This window comes from Artemia sp. Qi Xiang Cuo, chromosome 3, assembly GCF_049724085.1.
Source record: "Artemia sp. Qi Xiang Cuo chromosome 3, ASM4972408v1, whole genome shotgun sequence".
Taxonomy (NCBI): Eukaryota; Metazoa; Arthropoda; class Branchiopoda; order Anostraca; family Artemiidae; genus Artemia; species Artemia sp. Qi Xiang Cuo.
This window is the reverse complement of record NC_142796.1, coordinates 2,782,754-2,798,539: the sequence shown is the minus strand read 5'-3', so window position 1 is coordinate 2,798,539 and position 15,786 is coordinate 2,782,754. Positions and strand designations below refer to the sequence as shown.

The 15,786-nt window shown below is 38.9% G+C and overlaps 1 protein-coding gene across 4 annotated transcripts in view; it reads left to right on the top strand.

Annotated features, from left to right (window-relative positions):
* LOC148953654 (adenylate cyclase type 5-like) overlaps nucleotides 1-15,786 on the top strand; it is a 118,205-nt gene that overhangs the window by 68,071 nt on the left and 34,348 nt on the right. For all 4 annotated transcript variants that reach the window (XR_016143759.1, XM_089108401.1, XM_089108402.1 and 1 more), the window contains 2 exons: nucleotides 1,666-1,885; nucleotides 3,374-3,505. Coding sequence is in view for 3 of the 4 variants with exons in the window: in XM_089108401.1 (XP_088964527.1) it covers nucleotides 1,666-1,885; nucleotides 3,374-3,505 (352 nt within the window). In the remaining variant the exon portion in view is untranslated. The remainder of the gene's footprint in view (nucleotides 1-1,665; nucleotides 1,886-3,373; nucleotides 3,506-15,786) is intronic.

Sequence of the window (15,786 nt, the reverse complement as noted above, 5' to 3'; positions counted from 1 at the left end):
ACGGAAAAAAGAAAAAAATTTCTTACATCAACATAAAAAACATACTAAACAAACAAAAGAAAAAATATAAATAAATAGGAAAAGCAAACTCACATATTAAATGTGATAATATGTGAGTTTTCTTTTCCTATTTATTTATATTTTTTCTTTTGTTTGTTTAGTATGTTTTTTATGTTGATGTAAGAATTTTTTTTTTTCGTTGAGAAAGGCTCCTGGATGTGGGGCCAAAATATTAGGAGTATTTTTGTTTAATTAAGTGTTTTGTATTCACTGCTTTATAGAAATTAAAACCCGTTTTTCTTGTTTAATTTTTTGTATATATTACAGGTGTTTTGCTTTTTAAGCAATTTAATGTCTTTTCATAGTGCTGTCTGTTCAAAGATATTTGAATATTGAAGCTAGTCCGATTTGTAACAACGACACACATTAAGCTTCGAACTTTTAATTTTCTGGTTTTGAATTATTGCATTCCTTTGTCAAAATGAACAATCATCATTTGTAATAATTGCAAATTTTCATTATTTGGGTCGTCTTACTGATATTATATAACTGGTTTTGTTCAAAAAAGGTTTTCTTTTTTAAGGTTTTTGAATTGTTGTAATTCCTTGCTAAAACATTTACAAATATTTTTTCACTAGTCCGATTTGTAACAACGATATATGCTAAGCTTTCAATCTTTTATTTTCCTATATAAGGTTTTTGAATTGTTGTAATCCCTTGTCAAAATATCAAATTATCATTCGTAATAATTGCAAATGTTCGTTATTTTGGCCTTGCTACTGACAGTATATAACTGGTTGCGTTCAAACCCGTAAACTCAATCACAAACCGAGTGGATTTTATCTAACAAAAACACAAACTAGTTTAAAAATTTTCAGGTATTTTATTAAAATTATTCAAAAATATTCAAAATATTAAAATTATTACTCAGGCGCCGCAAATATTTTTAAGGTTTACATAATAATTTCATTGATTCTGAACTGAACTTCAAAATGTTTTCAACTTTTTTTCATGTCTAAAAAAGACAGCTTATACTTATAAGAAAAGAAATTTGGTAATGATGTTTTTCAAAGAACGATATCTACTAAGCTTCAAACTTTTGGTTTTACTTTTTAAGGCTTTTGAAATGTTGTAATCCCTTTTTAAAATATATACATTTATTTTTGTAATTAATAGTTTTTTGCTCTTTACGTAATTTAATGTCTTTTCACACTGAGGCTATTCAAAGGCCTTTCATAGGCCTATTCAGATATGGCCTTTCAGAATGCCTGAGATATTGAAACGTGCTTTAACTGTACAGTAAAATGAGCTTTTATTTTTACTTAGGTGATTCTCTGAAGTTTTTTTGATTTTCAGTTATACTGATTGCAGAAGTAGAAAAAGTATTTTAAATACTTTCAAGTCCTTTACCATGAACAGTGTGACTATACGTACATACTACTTAAAAAAATATTGATCTACAAAATAAAATGTTGAAACAAACACATGTGCTGAACATACAAGAGCAATGCAATATAACAAAGAAAGCTGTAAGGGCTTAGACACCAAAACTATTTAATTTTCATTTAGGTGATGTTGTAGGGTTTGTAGGATTTTCAGCTGTTTTTTATGCTGGTAGTGGCAACGGTACTTTCAGATTTTTATACCCCGCTCTTAATCGTTTAGGAGCTCTACCATGAACAATGTGACTATGTGTGCATTCTATTTGCAACCATTCCAAATTTTTCGGAGTTTTATGTTGAATTGGAAGCCAACAACGAAGGTGTGGAGTGCCTTCGACTCTTAAACGAAATAATCGCAGACTTTGATGAAATTCTCGGGGAGAGTCAGTTCCGAGACATAGAAAAAATTAAATCTACTGGATCAACATATATGGCTGCTTCCGGTAAGAATTTAATACAGTTTTAATATTAGCTTTACTGTTTTAATAATCTTATTACGACCCCTGGAACAATCAAAGGTCTATTCACACCTGAAGTGTGCAATTTAATAAGATTTTTCTTTTGGTTGTTTGAAAATTATGGAATATTAAGAGCAGTATAACATTTTCAGAAAATAAATCACAAAATTTTTGTCCGTAAGTTCTTGCACCGTAAACCGTAAAAAAACGCAAGGTTTTTGTCTATGAAAATCCAAACATTATTGATCGGTGGATTCACAAGACAAATACACTTTCAAAAACCTAAACCTTTTCAGCTGTTTAGCGCCATATGTTTTAGCTGATTTTTCGTCGAGTTTTATTCTCATTTTTTTCTTAAATTTGGCACACCTTCCACGAAAAACTGTATTCCTGTTGCTGAAAGGGTTTTTCAATAGAAAATTAAGGGCCTGTTTTTCTCTAATTGAAAAAATATAGGCTGTTAGGCCAGTTTCAAGTGAACGAATTTGAAAAATAAGATTCAATTTCACTGTCTTTGGTACTTGAAATCAAGACCATACCAAGACAGGGGGAGGGGGTGTCAGGGGGTTTTGCACCCCCCCCCCCAACCCCACAAAATGTTTGTCTGACTCGTAAAAACGTAACAGAAATGGAAATAAACAAATTTTGTATGCGTTTTTAGTTTCTTGTTGTGTAACCCCCTCTCCGAAAAATATTTTTGAATAAAATCTCTTGAACAAAAAATCCTTACTAGAAATCGTTCCCAAATGTATACAAAACACGATTTTTGCCTTGCTCAAGAGATATTGGATTTGAACATAAAGATATTTATGTAGAATTTAAAAAAAACTAGTTAGTGTGTAAAATAAACCTAACCAGGAATAGAATGTATTAATTAAGAATTTAACCTTGTTCGGTGCGATGTTTGTAAGCATTTAAACCTATGTTGGTATGTTTGAATTTCTTATGCAGAAAGCTTCGATTTCCAACAATGTCTCTAGGTTCAATGCTTGACTTACTATGTTGATGCTTATGTTTCTAAAATGTAATTTTCAATTATTAGGTAAGCACTTCAATTTTCAAAGTGGCAGTCGATTACATTTGGGGATACGCAAAAAATCAATATACATAAGGAAAAATAAGGACCATTTACAGAGAATCTTAGTGACACAACTTTGCCTTATCATTGGCTTAAATTTTCAAACAGAAGTACCAATCGTTTGTATTTTAAATTTTCGTCTTTTGTACTGGCTTATAATTTGGTATAGAAAAATCAGAGAAACTAATTAAGTTTTACAAAACGGAGGGCCTTATAGACTAAATCGTCTAACTATTTAGAGAATGAGTTAGTTATATAAACAGTTTTTTTAATAAAATACTTTTGGAATTATTATAATAGGACGGGTTAGGCAGCCAGCTATATATGAAGTACCTTAGAAATTCCTTTTCTGAAACTATTGTTTCTTATTAATACTGAAATATTTTTACTTCTAGGATTGACGAAAACTTCTAGCGATATGCGAAATTTCCGCCATGTAGCAGCAATGGCTGACTTTGCCCTCCGTCTAAGAGAGCAGCTCGTGTATGTCAATGAACATTCCTTCAATAATTTCAAAATACGAATTGGTAAGAGCTTGAAGCTCATAGAAGCTTCTTATTTTAACTGCCTTATAATTATATTCAAACATTCGTAGAAACACCAGTTCCCCTGTCCCACACCAGTCCCAAAACTATGTTCCCCTGACTCAAACGTTAAGAAATTCTCAAATGTATGTCTTGAAAAAAAATCTATGGAAGCATGGTATAAATAAAAATCTTTATAAGAAGGTAAGTAAAATAGTAAGTTTTACTTACTGTAAAATTTACATACCCTATTTTAAAATCTTCCCCAGAAAAAACTATAAAGTAAATTTGATTCTATACTAATTCATATTATCTGTTTTTCTTTTCCATTTTCAAACACATAAGCAATTATATATAAAAGAAAGTTTATATATTATATAGTCTACGCAGTATCTATGAATATTATCTAGACTAACTCTCTATATCTCCATCCCTCAATTGGAGGTGTTATACTGACCAACGCCTATTGAACTTAGCTAAAAGGTGCTCGTGACTAACTCTGTTTATCTCCATCCCTCAGTTGGAGCTGTTATACTGACCAACGCCAATTGAACTTAGCTAAAAGGTGCTCGTGACTAACTCTGTATATCGCCATCTCTCAATTAGAGGTGTTATACTGACCAACACTAATTGAACTTAGCTAAAAGGTGCTCGTGACTAACTCTGTATATCTCCATCCCTCAATTGGAGGTGTTATACTGACCAACGCCAATTGAACTTAGCTAAAAGGTGCTCGTGACTGACTCTATATATCTCCATCCCTCAGTTGGAGCTGTTATACTGACCAACGCTAATTGAACTTAGGTAAAAGGTGCTCACGACTAACTCTGTATATCTCCATCCCTCAATTGGAGCTGTTTTACTGACCAACGCTAATTGAACTTAGCTAAAAGGTGCTCGTGACTAACTCTGTATATCTCCATCCCTCAGTTGGAGCTGTTATACTGACCAACGTCAATTGAACTTAGCTAAAAGATGCTCGTGACTAACTCTGTATATCTCCATCCCTCAATTGGAGGTGTTATACTGACCAACGCTAATTGAACTTAGCTAAAAGGTGCTCGTGACTAACTCTGTATATCTCCATCCCTCAATTGGAGGTGTTATACTGACCAACGCCAATTGAACTTAGCTAAAAGGTGCTCGTGACTGACTCTATATCTATCCATCCCTCAGTTGGAGCTGTTATACTGACCAACGCTAATTGAACTTAGGTAAAAGGTGCTCGCGACTAACTCTGTATATCTCCATCCCTCAATTGGAGCTGTTTTACTGACCAACGCTAATTGAACTTAGCTAAAAATTGCTCATGACTAACTCTTTATATCTCCATCCCTCAGTTGGAGCTGTTATACTGACCAACGCCAATTGAACTTAGCTAAAAGGTGCTCGTGACAAACTCTGTATATCTCCATCCCTCAGTTGGAGCTGTTATACTGACCAACGCCAATTGAACTTAGCTAAAAGGTGCTCGTGACTAACTCTGTATATCTCCATCCCTCAATTGGAACTGTTATAGGCTACTGACCAACGCCAATTGAACTTAGCTAAAAGGTGCTCGTGACTAACTCTGTATATCTCCATTCCTCAATTGGAACTGTTATAGGCTACTGACCAACGCTAATTGAACTTAGCTAAAAGGTGCTCGTGACTAACTCTGTATATCTCCATCCCTCAATTGGAGGTGTTATACCGACCAACGCCAATTGAACTTAGCTAAAAGGTGCTTGTGACTAACTCTGTATATCTCCATCCATCAGTTGGAGCTGTTATACTGACCAACGCTAATTGAACTTAGGTAAAAGGTGCTGGTGACTAACTCTGTATATCTCCATCCCTCAATTGGAACTGTTATAGGCTACTGACCAACGCTAATTGAACAAAGCTAAAAGGTGCTCGTGACTAACTCTGTATATCTCCATCCCTCAATTGGAGGTGTTATACTGACCAACGCCAATTGAACTTAGCTAAAAGGTACTCGTGACTAACTCTGTATATCTCCATCCCTCAGTTGGAGCTGTTATACTGACCAACGCCAATTGAACTTAGCTAAAAGGTGGTCGTGACTAACTCTGTATATCTCTATCCCTCAATTGGAGCTGTTTTACGTGACTGACTCTATATACCTCCATCCCTCAGTTGAAGCTGTTATACTGACCAACGCTAATTGAACTTAGCTAAAAAGTGCTCGTGACTAACTCTGTATATCTCCATCCCTCAATCGGAGCTGTTATGCTGACCAACGCTAATTGAATTTAGCTAAAAGGTGCTCATGACTAACTCTGTATATCTTCATCCCTCAATTGGAACTGTTATCGGCTACTGACCAATGCTAATTGAACTTAGCTAAAAGGTGCTCGTGACTAACTCCGTATATCTCCATCCCTCAATTGGAGCTGTTTTACGTGACAGACTCTATATACCTCCATCCCTCAGTTGGAGCTGTTATACTGACCAACGCTAATTGAACTTAGGTAAAAGGTACTCGCAAAACGCTAATTGAACTTAGCTAAAAGATGCTCGTGACTAACTCTGTATATCTCCATCCCTCAGTTGGAGCTGTTATACTGACCAACGCCAATTGAACTTAGCTAAAAGGTGCTCGTGACTAACTCTGTATATCTCCATCCCTCAATTGGAGGTGTTTTACTGACCAACGCTAATTGAACTTAGCTAAAAGGTGCTCGTGACTAACTCTGTATATCTCCATCCCTCAATTGGAGCTGTTATTGTGACCAACGCAAATTGAACTTAGCTAAAAGGTGCTCGTGACAAACTTTTTATATCTCCATCCCTCATTTGGAGCTGTTATACTGACCAACGCCAATTGAACTTAGCTAAAAGGTGCTCGTGACTAACTCTGTATATCTCCATCCCTCAATTGGAACTGTTATAGGCTACTGACCAAAGCCAATTGAACTTAGCTAAAAGGTGCTCGTGACTAACTCTGTATATCTCCATCCCTCAATTGGACCTGTTATATGCTACTGACCAACGCTAATTGAACTTAGCTAAAAGGTGCTCGTGACTAACTCTGTATATCTCCATCCCTCAGTTGGAGCTGTTATACTGACCAACGCCAATTGAACTTAGCTAAAAGGTGCTCATGACTAACTCTGTATCTCTCCATCCCTCCATTGGAGGTTTTATACTGACCAACGTCAATTGAACTTAGCTAAAAGGTGCTCGTGACTAACTCTGTATATCTCCATCCCTCATTTTGAGCTGTTATACTGACCAACACAAATTGACCTTAGCTAAAAGGTGCTTGTGACTAACTCTGTATACCTCCATCCCTCAATTAGACCTGTTATTGGCTACTGACCAACGCTAATTGAACTTAGCTAAAAGGTGCTCGTGACTAACTCTGTATATCTCCATCCCTCAATTGGAGGTGTTATACTGACCAACGCCAATTGAACTTAGCTAAAAGGTGCTCGTGACTAACTCTGTATATCTCCATCCCTCAGTTGGAGCTGTTATACTGACCAACGCTAATTGAACTTAGGTAAAAGGTGCTCGCGACTAACTCTGTATATCTCCATCCCTCAATTGGAGCTGTTTTACTGACCAACGCTAATTGAACTTAGCTAAAAGGTGCTCGTGACTGACTCTATATACCTCCATCCCTCAGTTGGAGCTGTTATACTGACCAACGCTAATTGAACTTAGGTAAAAGGTGCTCGCGACTAACTCTGTATATCTCCATCCCTCAATTGGAGCTGTTTTACTGACCAACGCTAATTGAACTTAGCTAAAAATTGCTCATGACTAACTCTGTATATCTCCATCCCTCAATTGGAGCTGTTATGCTGACCAACGCTAATTGAACTTAGCTAAAAGGTGCTCGTGACAAACTCTGTATATCTCCATCCCTCAGTTGGAGCTGTTATACTGACCAACGCCAATTGAACTTAGCTAAAAGGTGCTCGTGAATAACTCTGTATATCTCCATCCCTCAATTGGAACTGTTATAGGCTACTGACCAACGCCAATTGAACTGAGCTTAAAGGTGCTCGTGACTAACTCTGTATATCTCCATTCTTCAATTGGAACTGTTATAGGCTACTGACCAACGCTAAGTGAACTTAGCTCAAATGTGCTCGTCACTAACTCTGTATATCTCCATCCCTCAGTTGGAGCTGTTATACTGACCAACGCTAATTGAACTTAGCTAAAAGGTGCTCGTGACTAACTCTGTATATCTCCATCCCTCAATTGGATGTGTTATACCGACCAACGCCTATTGAACTTAGCTAAAAGGTGCTTGTGACTAACTCTGTATATCTCCATCCATCAGTTGGAGCTGTTATACTGACCAACGCTAATTGAACTTAGGTAAAAGGTGCTGGTGACTAACTCTGTATATCTCCATCCCTCAATTGGAACTGTTATAGGCTACTGACCAACGCTAATTGAACAAAGCTAAAAGGTGCTCGTGACTAACTCTGTATATCTCCATCCCTCAATTGGAGGTGTTATACTGACCAACGCCAATTGAACTTAGCTAAAAGGTACTCGTGACTAACTCTGTATATCTCCATCCCTCAGTTGGAGCTGTTATACTGACCAACGCCAATTGAACTTAGCTAAAAGGTGCTCGTGACTAACTCTGTATATCTCCATCCCTCAATTGGAGCTGTTTTAAGTGACTGACTCAATATACCTCCATCCCTCAGTTGAAGCTGTTATACTGACCAACGCTAATTGAACTTAGCTAAAAAGTGCTCGTGACTAACTCTGTATATCTCCATCCCTCAATTGGAGCTGTTATGCTGACCAACGCTAATTGAATTTAGCTAAAAGGTGCTCATGACTAACTCTGTATATCTTCATCCCTCAATTGGAACTGTTATAGGCTACTGACCAATGCTAATTGAACTTAGCTAAAAGGTGCTCGTGACTAACTCCGTATATCTCCATCCCTCAATTGGAGCTGTTTTACGTGACTGACTCTATATACCTCCATCCCTCAGTTGGAGCTGTTATACTGACCAACGCTAATTGAACTTAGGTAAAAGGTGCTCGCAACTAACTCTGTATATCTCCATCCCTCAATTGGAGCTGTTTTACTGACCAACGCTAATTGAACTTAGCTAAAAAGTGCTCGTGACTAACTCTGTATATCTCCATCCCTCAATTGGAGGTGTTATGCTGACCAACGCTAATTGAACTTAGCTAAAAGGTGCTCGTGACTAACTCTGTATATCTCCCTCCCTCACTTGGAGCTGTTATACTGACCAACGCCAATTGAACTTAGCTAAAAGGTGCTCGTGACTAACTCTGTATATCTCCATCCCTCAATTGGAGGTGTTATACCGACCAACGCCAATTGAACTTAGCTAAAAGGTGCTCGTAACTAAATCTGTATATCTCCATCCATCAGTTGGTGCTGTTATACTGACCAACGCTAATTGAACTTAGGTAAAAGGTGCTCTTGACTAACTCTGTATATCTCCATCCCTCAATTGGAACTGTTATAGGCTACTGACCAACGCTATTTGAACTTAGCTAAAAGATGCTCGTGACTAACTCTGTATATCTCCATCCCTCAGTTGGAGCTGTTATACTGACCAACGCCAATTGAACTTAGCTAAAAGGTGCTCGTGACTAACTCTGTATATCTCCATCCCTCAATTGGAGCTGTTATACTGACCAACGCTAATTGAACTTAGCTAAAAAGTGCTCGTGACTATCTCTGTATATCTCCATCCCTCAATTGGAGCTGTTATTCTGACCAAGGCAAATTGAACTTAGCTAAAAGGTGCTCTTGACAAACTTTTTATATCTCCATCCCTCATATGGAGCTGTTATACTGACCAGCGCTAATTGAACTTAGCTAAAAGGTGCTCGTGATTAACTCTGTATATCTCCATCCCTCAATTGGAACTGTTATTGGCTACTGACCAACGCCAAGTGAACTAAGCTAAATGGTGCTAGTGACTAACTCTGTATATCTCCATTCCTCAATTGGAACTGTTATAGGATACTGACCAACGCCAATTGAACTTAGCTAAAAGGTGCTCGTGACTGACTCTGTATATCTCCATCCCTCAGTTGGAGCTGTTATACTGACCAACGCCAATTGAACTTAGCTAAAAGGTGCTCGTGACTAACTCTGTATATCGCCATCCCTCAATTGGAGGTGTTATACTGACCAACGCTAATTGAACTTAGCTAAAAGGTGCTCGTGACTAGCTCTGTATATCTCCATCCCTCAGTTGAAGCTGTTATACTGACCAACACTAATTGAACTTAGGTAAAAGGTGCTCGTGACTAACTCTGTATATCTCCATCCCTGAATTAGAACTGTTATTGGCTACTGACCAACGCTAATTGAACTTAGCTAAAAGGTGATCGTGACTAACTCTGAATATCTCCATCCCTCAATTGGAGGTGTTATACTGACCAACGCCAATTGAACTTAGCTAAAAGGTGCTCGTGACTAACTCTGTATATCTCCATCCCTCAGTTGGAGCTGTTATACTGACCAACGCCAATTGAACTTAGCTAAAAGGTGCTCGTGACTAACTCTGTGTATCTCCATCTCTCAATTGGAGCTGTTTTACGTGACTGACTCTATATACCTCCATCCCTCAGTTGGTGCTGTTATACTGACCAACGCTAATTGAACTTAGGTAAAAGGTGCTCGCGACTAACTCTGTATATCTCCATCCCTCAATTGGAGCTGTTTTACTGACCAACGCTAATTGAACTTAGCTAAAAAGTGCTCGTGACTAACTCTGTATATCTCCATCCCTCAATTGGAGGTGTTATGCTGACCAACGCTAATTGAACTTAGCTAAAAGGTGCTCGTGACTAACTCTGTATATCTCCATCCCTCAATTGGAGCTGTTATACTGACCAACGCCAATTGAACTTAGCTAAAAGGTGCTCGTGACTAACTCTGTATATCTCCATCCCTCAATTGGAGGTGTTATCCCGACCAACGCCAATTGAACTTAGCTAAAAGGTGCTCGTAACTAAATCTGTATATCTCCATCCATCAGTTGGTGCTGTTATACTGACCAACGCTAATTGAACTTAGGTAAAAGGTGCTCCTGACTAACTCTGTATATCTCCATCCCTCAATTGGAACTGTTATAGGCTACTGACCAACGCTAATTGAACTTAGCTAAAAGATGCTCGTGACTAACTCTGTATATCTCCATCCCTCAGTTGAAGCTGTTATACTGACCAACGCCAATTGAACTTAGCTAAATGGTGCTCGTGACTAACTCTGTATATCTCCATCCCTCAATTGGAGCTGTTTTACTGACCAACGCTAATTGAACTTAGCTAAAAAGTGCTCGTGACTAACTCTGTATATCTCCATCCCTCAATTGGAGCTGTTATGCTGACCAACGCTAATTGAACTTAGCTAAAAGGTGCTCTTGACAAACTTTTTATATCTCCATCCCTCATTTGGAGCTGTTATACTGACCAACGCCAATTGAACTTAGCTAAAAGGTGCTCGTGACTAACTCTGTATATCTCCATCCCTCAATTGGAACTGTTATAGGCTACTGACCAAAGCCAATTGAACTTAGCTAAAAGGTGCTCGTGACTAACTCTGTATATCTCCATCCCTCAATTGGAACTGTTATAGGCTACTGACCAACGCTAATTGAACTTAGCTAAAGGGTGCTCGTGACTAACTCTTTATATCTCCATCCCTCAGTTGGAGCTGTTATACTGACCAACGCCAATTGAACTTAGCTAAAAGGTGCTCGTGACTAACTCTCTATATCTCCATCCCTCAATTGGAGGTGTTATACCGACCAACGCCAATTGAACTTAGCTAAAAAGTACTCGTGACTAACTCTGTATATCTCCATCCCTCAATTAGAACTGTTATTGGCTACTGACCAACGCTAATTGAACTTAGCTAAAAGGTGATCGTGACTAACTCTGTATATCTCCATCCCTCAATTGGAGGTGTTATACTGACCAACGCCAATTGAACTTAGCTAAAAGGTGCTCGTGACTAACTCTGTATATCTCCATCCCTCAATTGGAGGTGTTATACTGACCAACGCCAATTGAACTTATCTAAAAGGTGCTCGTGACTAACTATGTATATCTCCATCCCTCTATTGGAGCTGTTATAAGTGACTGACTCTATATACCTCCATCCCTCAGTTGGAGCTGTTATACTGACCAACGCTAATTGAACTTAGGTAAAAGGTGCTCGTGACTAACTCTGTATATCTCCATCCCTCAATTGGAGCTGTTTTGCTGACCAACGCTAATTGAACTTAGCTTAAAGGTGCTCGTGACTAACTCTGTATATCTCCATCCTTCAGTTGGAGCTGTTATACTGACCAACGCCAATTGAACTTAGCTAAAATGTGCTCGTGATTAACTCTGTATATCTCCATCCCTCAATTGGAACTGTTATAGGCTACTGACCAACGCTAATTGAACTTAGCTAAAAGGTGCTCGTGACTAACTCTGTATATCTCCATCCCTCAATTGGAGCTGTTTTACGTGACTGACTCTATATACCTCCATCCCTCAGTTGGAGCTGTTATACTGACCAACGCTAATTGAACTTAGGTAAAAGGTGCTCGCAACTAACTCTGTATATCTCCATCCCTCAATTGGAGCTGTTTTACTGACCAACGCTAATTGAACTTAGCTAAAAAGTGCTCTTGACTAACTCTGTATATCTCCATCCCTCAATTAGAGGTGTTATGCTGACCAACGCTAATTGAACTTAGCTAAAAGGTGCTCGTGACTAACTCTGTGTATCTCCATCCTTCAGTTGGAGCTGTTATACTGACCAACACCACTTGAACTTAGCTAAAATGTGCTCGTGAATAACTCTGTATATCTCCATCCCTCAATTGGACCTGTTATAGGCTACTGACCAACGCTAATTGATCTTAGCTAAAAGGTGCTCGTGACTAACTCTGTATATCTCCATCCCTCATTTGGAGCTGTTATACTGACCAACGCCAATTGAACTTAGCTAAAAGGTGCTCGTGACTAACTCTGTATATCTCCATCCCTCAATTGGAGGTGTTATACCGACCAACGTCAATTGAACTTAGCTAAAAGGTGCTCGTGACTAACTCTGTATATCTCCATCCATCAGTTGGAGCTGTTATGCTGACCAACGCTAATTGAACTTAGGTAAAAGGTGCTCGCGACTAACTCTGTATATCTCCATCTCTCAATTGGAACTGTTATAGGCTACTGACCAACGCTAATTGAACTTAGCTAAAAGGTGCTCGTGACTAACTCTGTATATCTCCATCCCTCAGTTGGAGCTATTATACTGACCAACGCCAATTGTACTTAGCTAAAAGCTGCTCGTGACTAACTCTGTATATTTCCATCCCTCAATTGGAGCTGTTTTACTGACCAACGCTAATTGAACTTAGCTGAAAGGTGCTCATGACTAACTCTGTATATCTCCATCCCTCAATTGGAGGTGTCATACTAACCAACGCCAATTGAACTTAGCTAAAAGGTGCTCGTGACTAACTCTGTATATCTCCATCCCTCAATTGGCTTGTTATGCTGACCAACGCTAATTGAACTTAGGTAAAAGGTTCTCGCGACTAACTCTGTATATCTGCATCCCTCAATTGGAGCTGTTTTACTGACCAACGCTAATTGAACTTAGCTAAAAGGTGCTCGTGACTAACTCTGTATATCTCCATCCCTCAATTAGAGCTGTTATGCTGACCAACGCTAATTGAACTTAGCTAAATGGTGCTCGTGAGTAACTCTGTATATCTCCATCCCTCAGTTGGAGCTGTTATACTGACCAACGCCAATTGAACTTAGCTAAAAGGTGCTTGTGACAAACTCTGTATATCTCCATCCCTCAGTTGGAGCTGTTATACTGACCAACGCTAATTGAACTTAGGTAAAAGGTGCTTGTGACTAACTCTGTATATCTCCATCCCTCAATTGGAACTGTTATAGGCTGCTGACCAACGCTAATTGAACAAAGCTAAAAGGTGCTCGTGACTAACTCTGTATATCTCCATCCCTCAATTGGAGGTGTTATACTGACCAACGCCAATTGAACTTAGCTAAAAGGTACTCGTGACTAACTCTGTATATCTCCATCCCTCAGTTGGAGCTGTTATACTGACCAACGCCAATATTACTTAGCTAAAAGGTGCTCGTGACTAACTCTGTATATCTCCATCCCTCAATTGGAGCTGTTTTACGTGACTGACTCTATATACCTCCATCCCTCAGTTGAAGCTGTTATACTGACCAACGCTAATTGAACTTAGCTAAAAAGTTCTCGTGACTAACTCTGTATATCTCCATCCCTCAATTGGAGCTGTTATGCTGACCAACGCTAATTGAATTTAGCTAAAAGGTGCTCATGACTAACTCTGTATATCTTCATCCCTCAATTGGAACTGTTATAGGCTACTGACCAATGCTAATTGAACTTAGCTAAAAGGTGCTCGTGACTAACTCCGTATATCTCCATCCCTCAATTGGAGCTGTTTTACGTGACTGACTCTATATACCTCCATCCCTCAGTTGGAGCTGTTATACTGACCAACGCTAATTGAACTTAGGTAAAAGGTACTCGCAACTAACTCTGTATATCTCCATCCCTCAATTGGAGCTGTTTTACTGACCAACGCTAATTGAACTTAGCTAAAAAGTGCTCGTGAATAACTCTGTATATCTCCATCCCTCAATTGGAGGTGTTATGCTGACCAACGCTAATTGAACTTAGCTAAAAGGTGCTCGTGACTAACTCTGTATATCTCCATCCCTCAATTGGAGCTGTTATACTGACCAACGCCAATTGAACTTAGCTAAAAGGTGCTCGTGACTAACTCTGTATATCTCCATCCCTCAATTGGAGGTGTTATACCGACCAACGCCAATTGAACTTAGCTAAAAGGTGCTCGTAACTAAATCTGTATATCTCCATCCATCAGTTGGTGCTGTTATACTGACCAACGCTAATTGAACTTAGGTAAAAGGTGCTCCTGACTAACTCTGTATATCTCCATCCCTCACTTGGAACTGTTATAGGCTACTGACCAACGCTAATTGAACTTAGCTAAAAGATGCTCGTGACTAACTCTGTATATCTCCATCCCTCAGTTGGAGCTGTTATACTGACCAACGCCAATTGAACTTAGCTAAAAGGTGCTCGTGACTAACTCTGTATATCTCCATCCCTCAATTGGAGCTGTTTTACTGACCAACGCTAATTGAACTTAGCTAAAAAGTGCTCGTGACTAACTCTGTATATCTCCATCCCTCAATTGGAGCTGTTATTGTGACCAACGCTAATTGAACTTAGCTAAAAGGTGCTCTTGACAAACTTTTTATATCTCCATCCCTCATTTGGAGCTGTTATACTGACCAACGCCAATTGAACTTAGCTAAAAGGTGCTCGTGACTAACTCTGTATATCTCCATCCCTCAATTGGAACTGTTATAGGCTACTGACCAACGCCAATTGAACTTAGCTAAAATGTGCTCGTGACTAACTCTGTATATCTCCATTCCTCAATTGTAACTGTTATTGGCTACTGACCAACGCCAATTGAACTTAGCTAAAAGGTGCTCGTTACTGACTCTGTATATCTCCATCCCTCAATTGGAGCTGTTATACTGACCAACGCCAATTGAACTTAGCTAAAAGGTGCTCATGACTAACTCTCTATATCTCCATCCCTCAATTGGAGGTGTTATACCGACCAACGCCAATTGAACTTAGCTAAAAGGTGCTCGTGACTAACTCTGTATATCTCCATCCATCAGTTGAAGCTGTTATACTGACCAACACAAATTGAACTTAGCTAACAGGTGCTCGTGACTAACTCTGTATATCTCCATCCCTGAATTAGAACTGTTATTGGCTACTGACCAACGCTATTTGAACTTAGCTAAAAGGTGATCGTGACTAACTCTGTATATCTCCATCCCTCAATTGGAGGTGTTATACTGACCAACGCCAATTGAAATTAGCTAAAAGGTGCTCGTGACTAACTCTGTATATCTCCATCCCTCAGTTAGAGCTGTTATACTGACCAACGCCAATTGAACTTAGCTAAAAGGTGCTCGTGACTAACTCTGTGTATCTCCATCTCTCAATTGGAGCTGTTTTACGTGACTGACTCTATATACCTCCATCCCTCAGTTGGAGCTGTTATACTGACCAACGCTAATTGAACTTAGGTAAAAGGTGCTCGCAACTAACTCTGTATATCTCCATCCCTCAATTGGAGCTGTTATACTGACCAACGCTAATTGAACTTAGCTAAAAAGTGCTCGTGACTAAC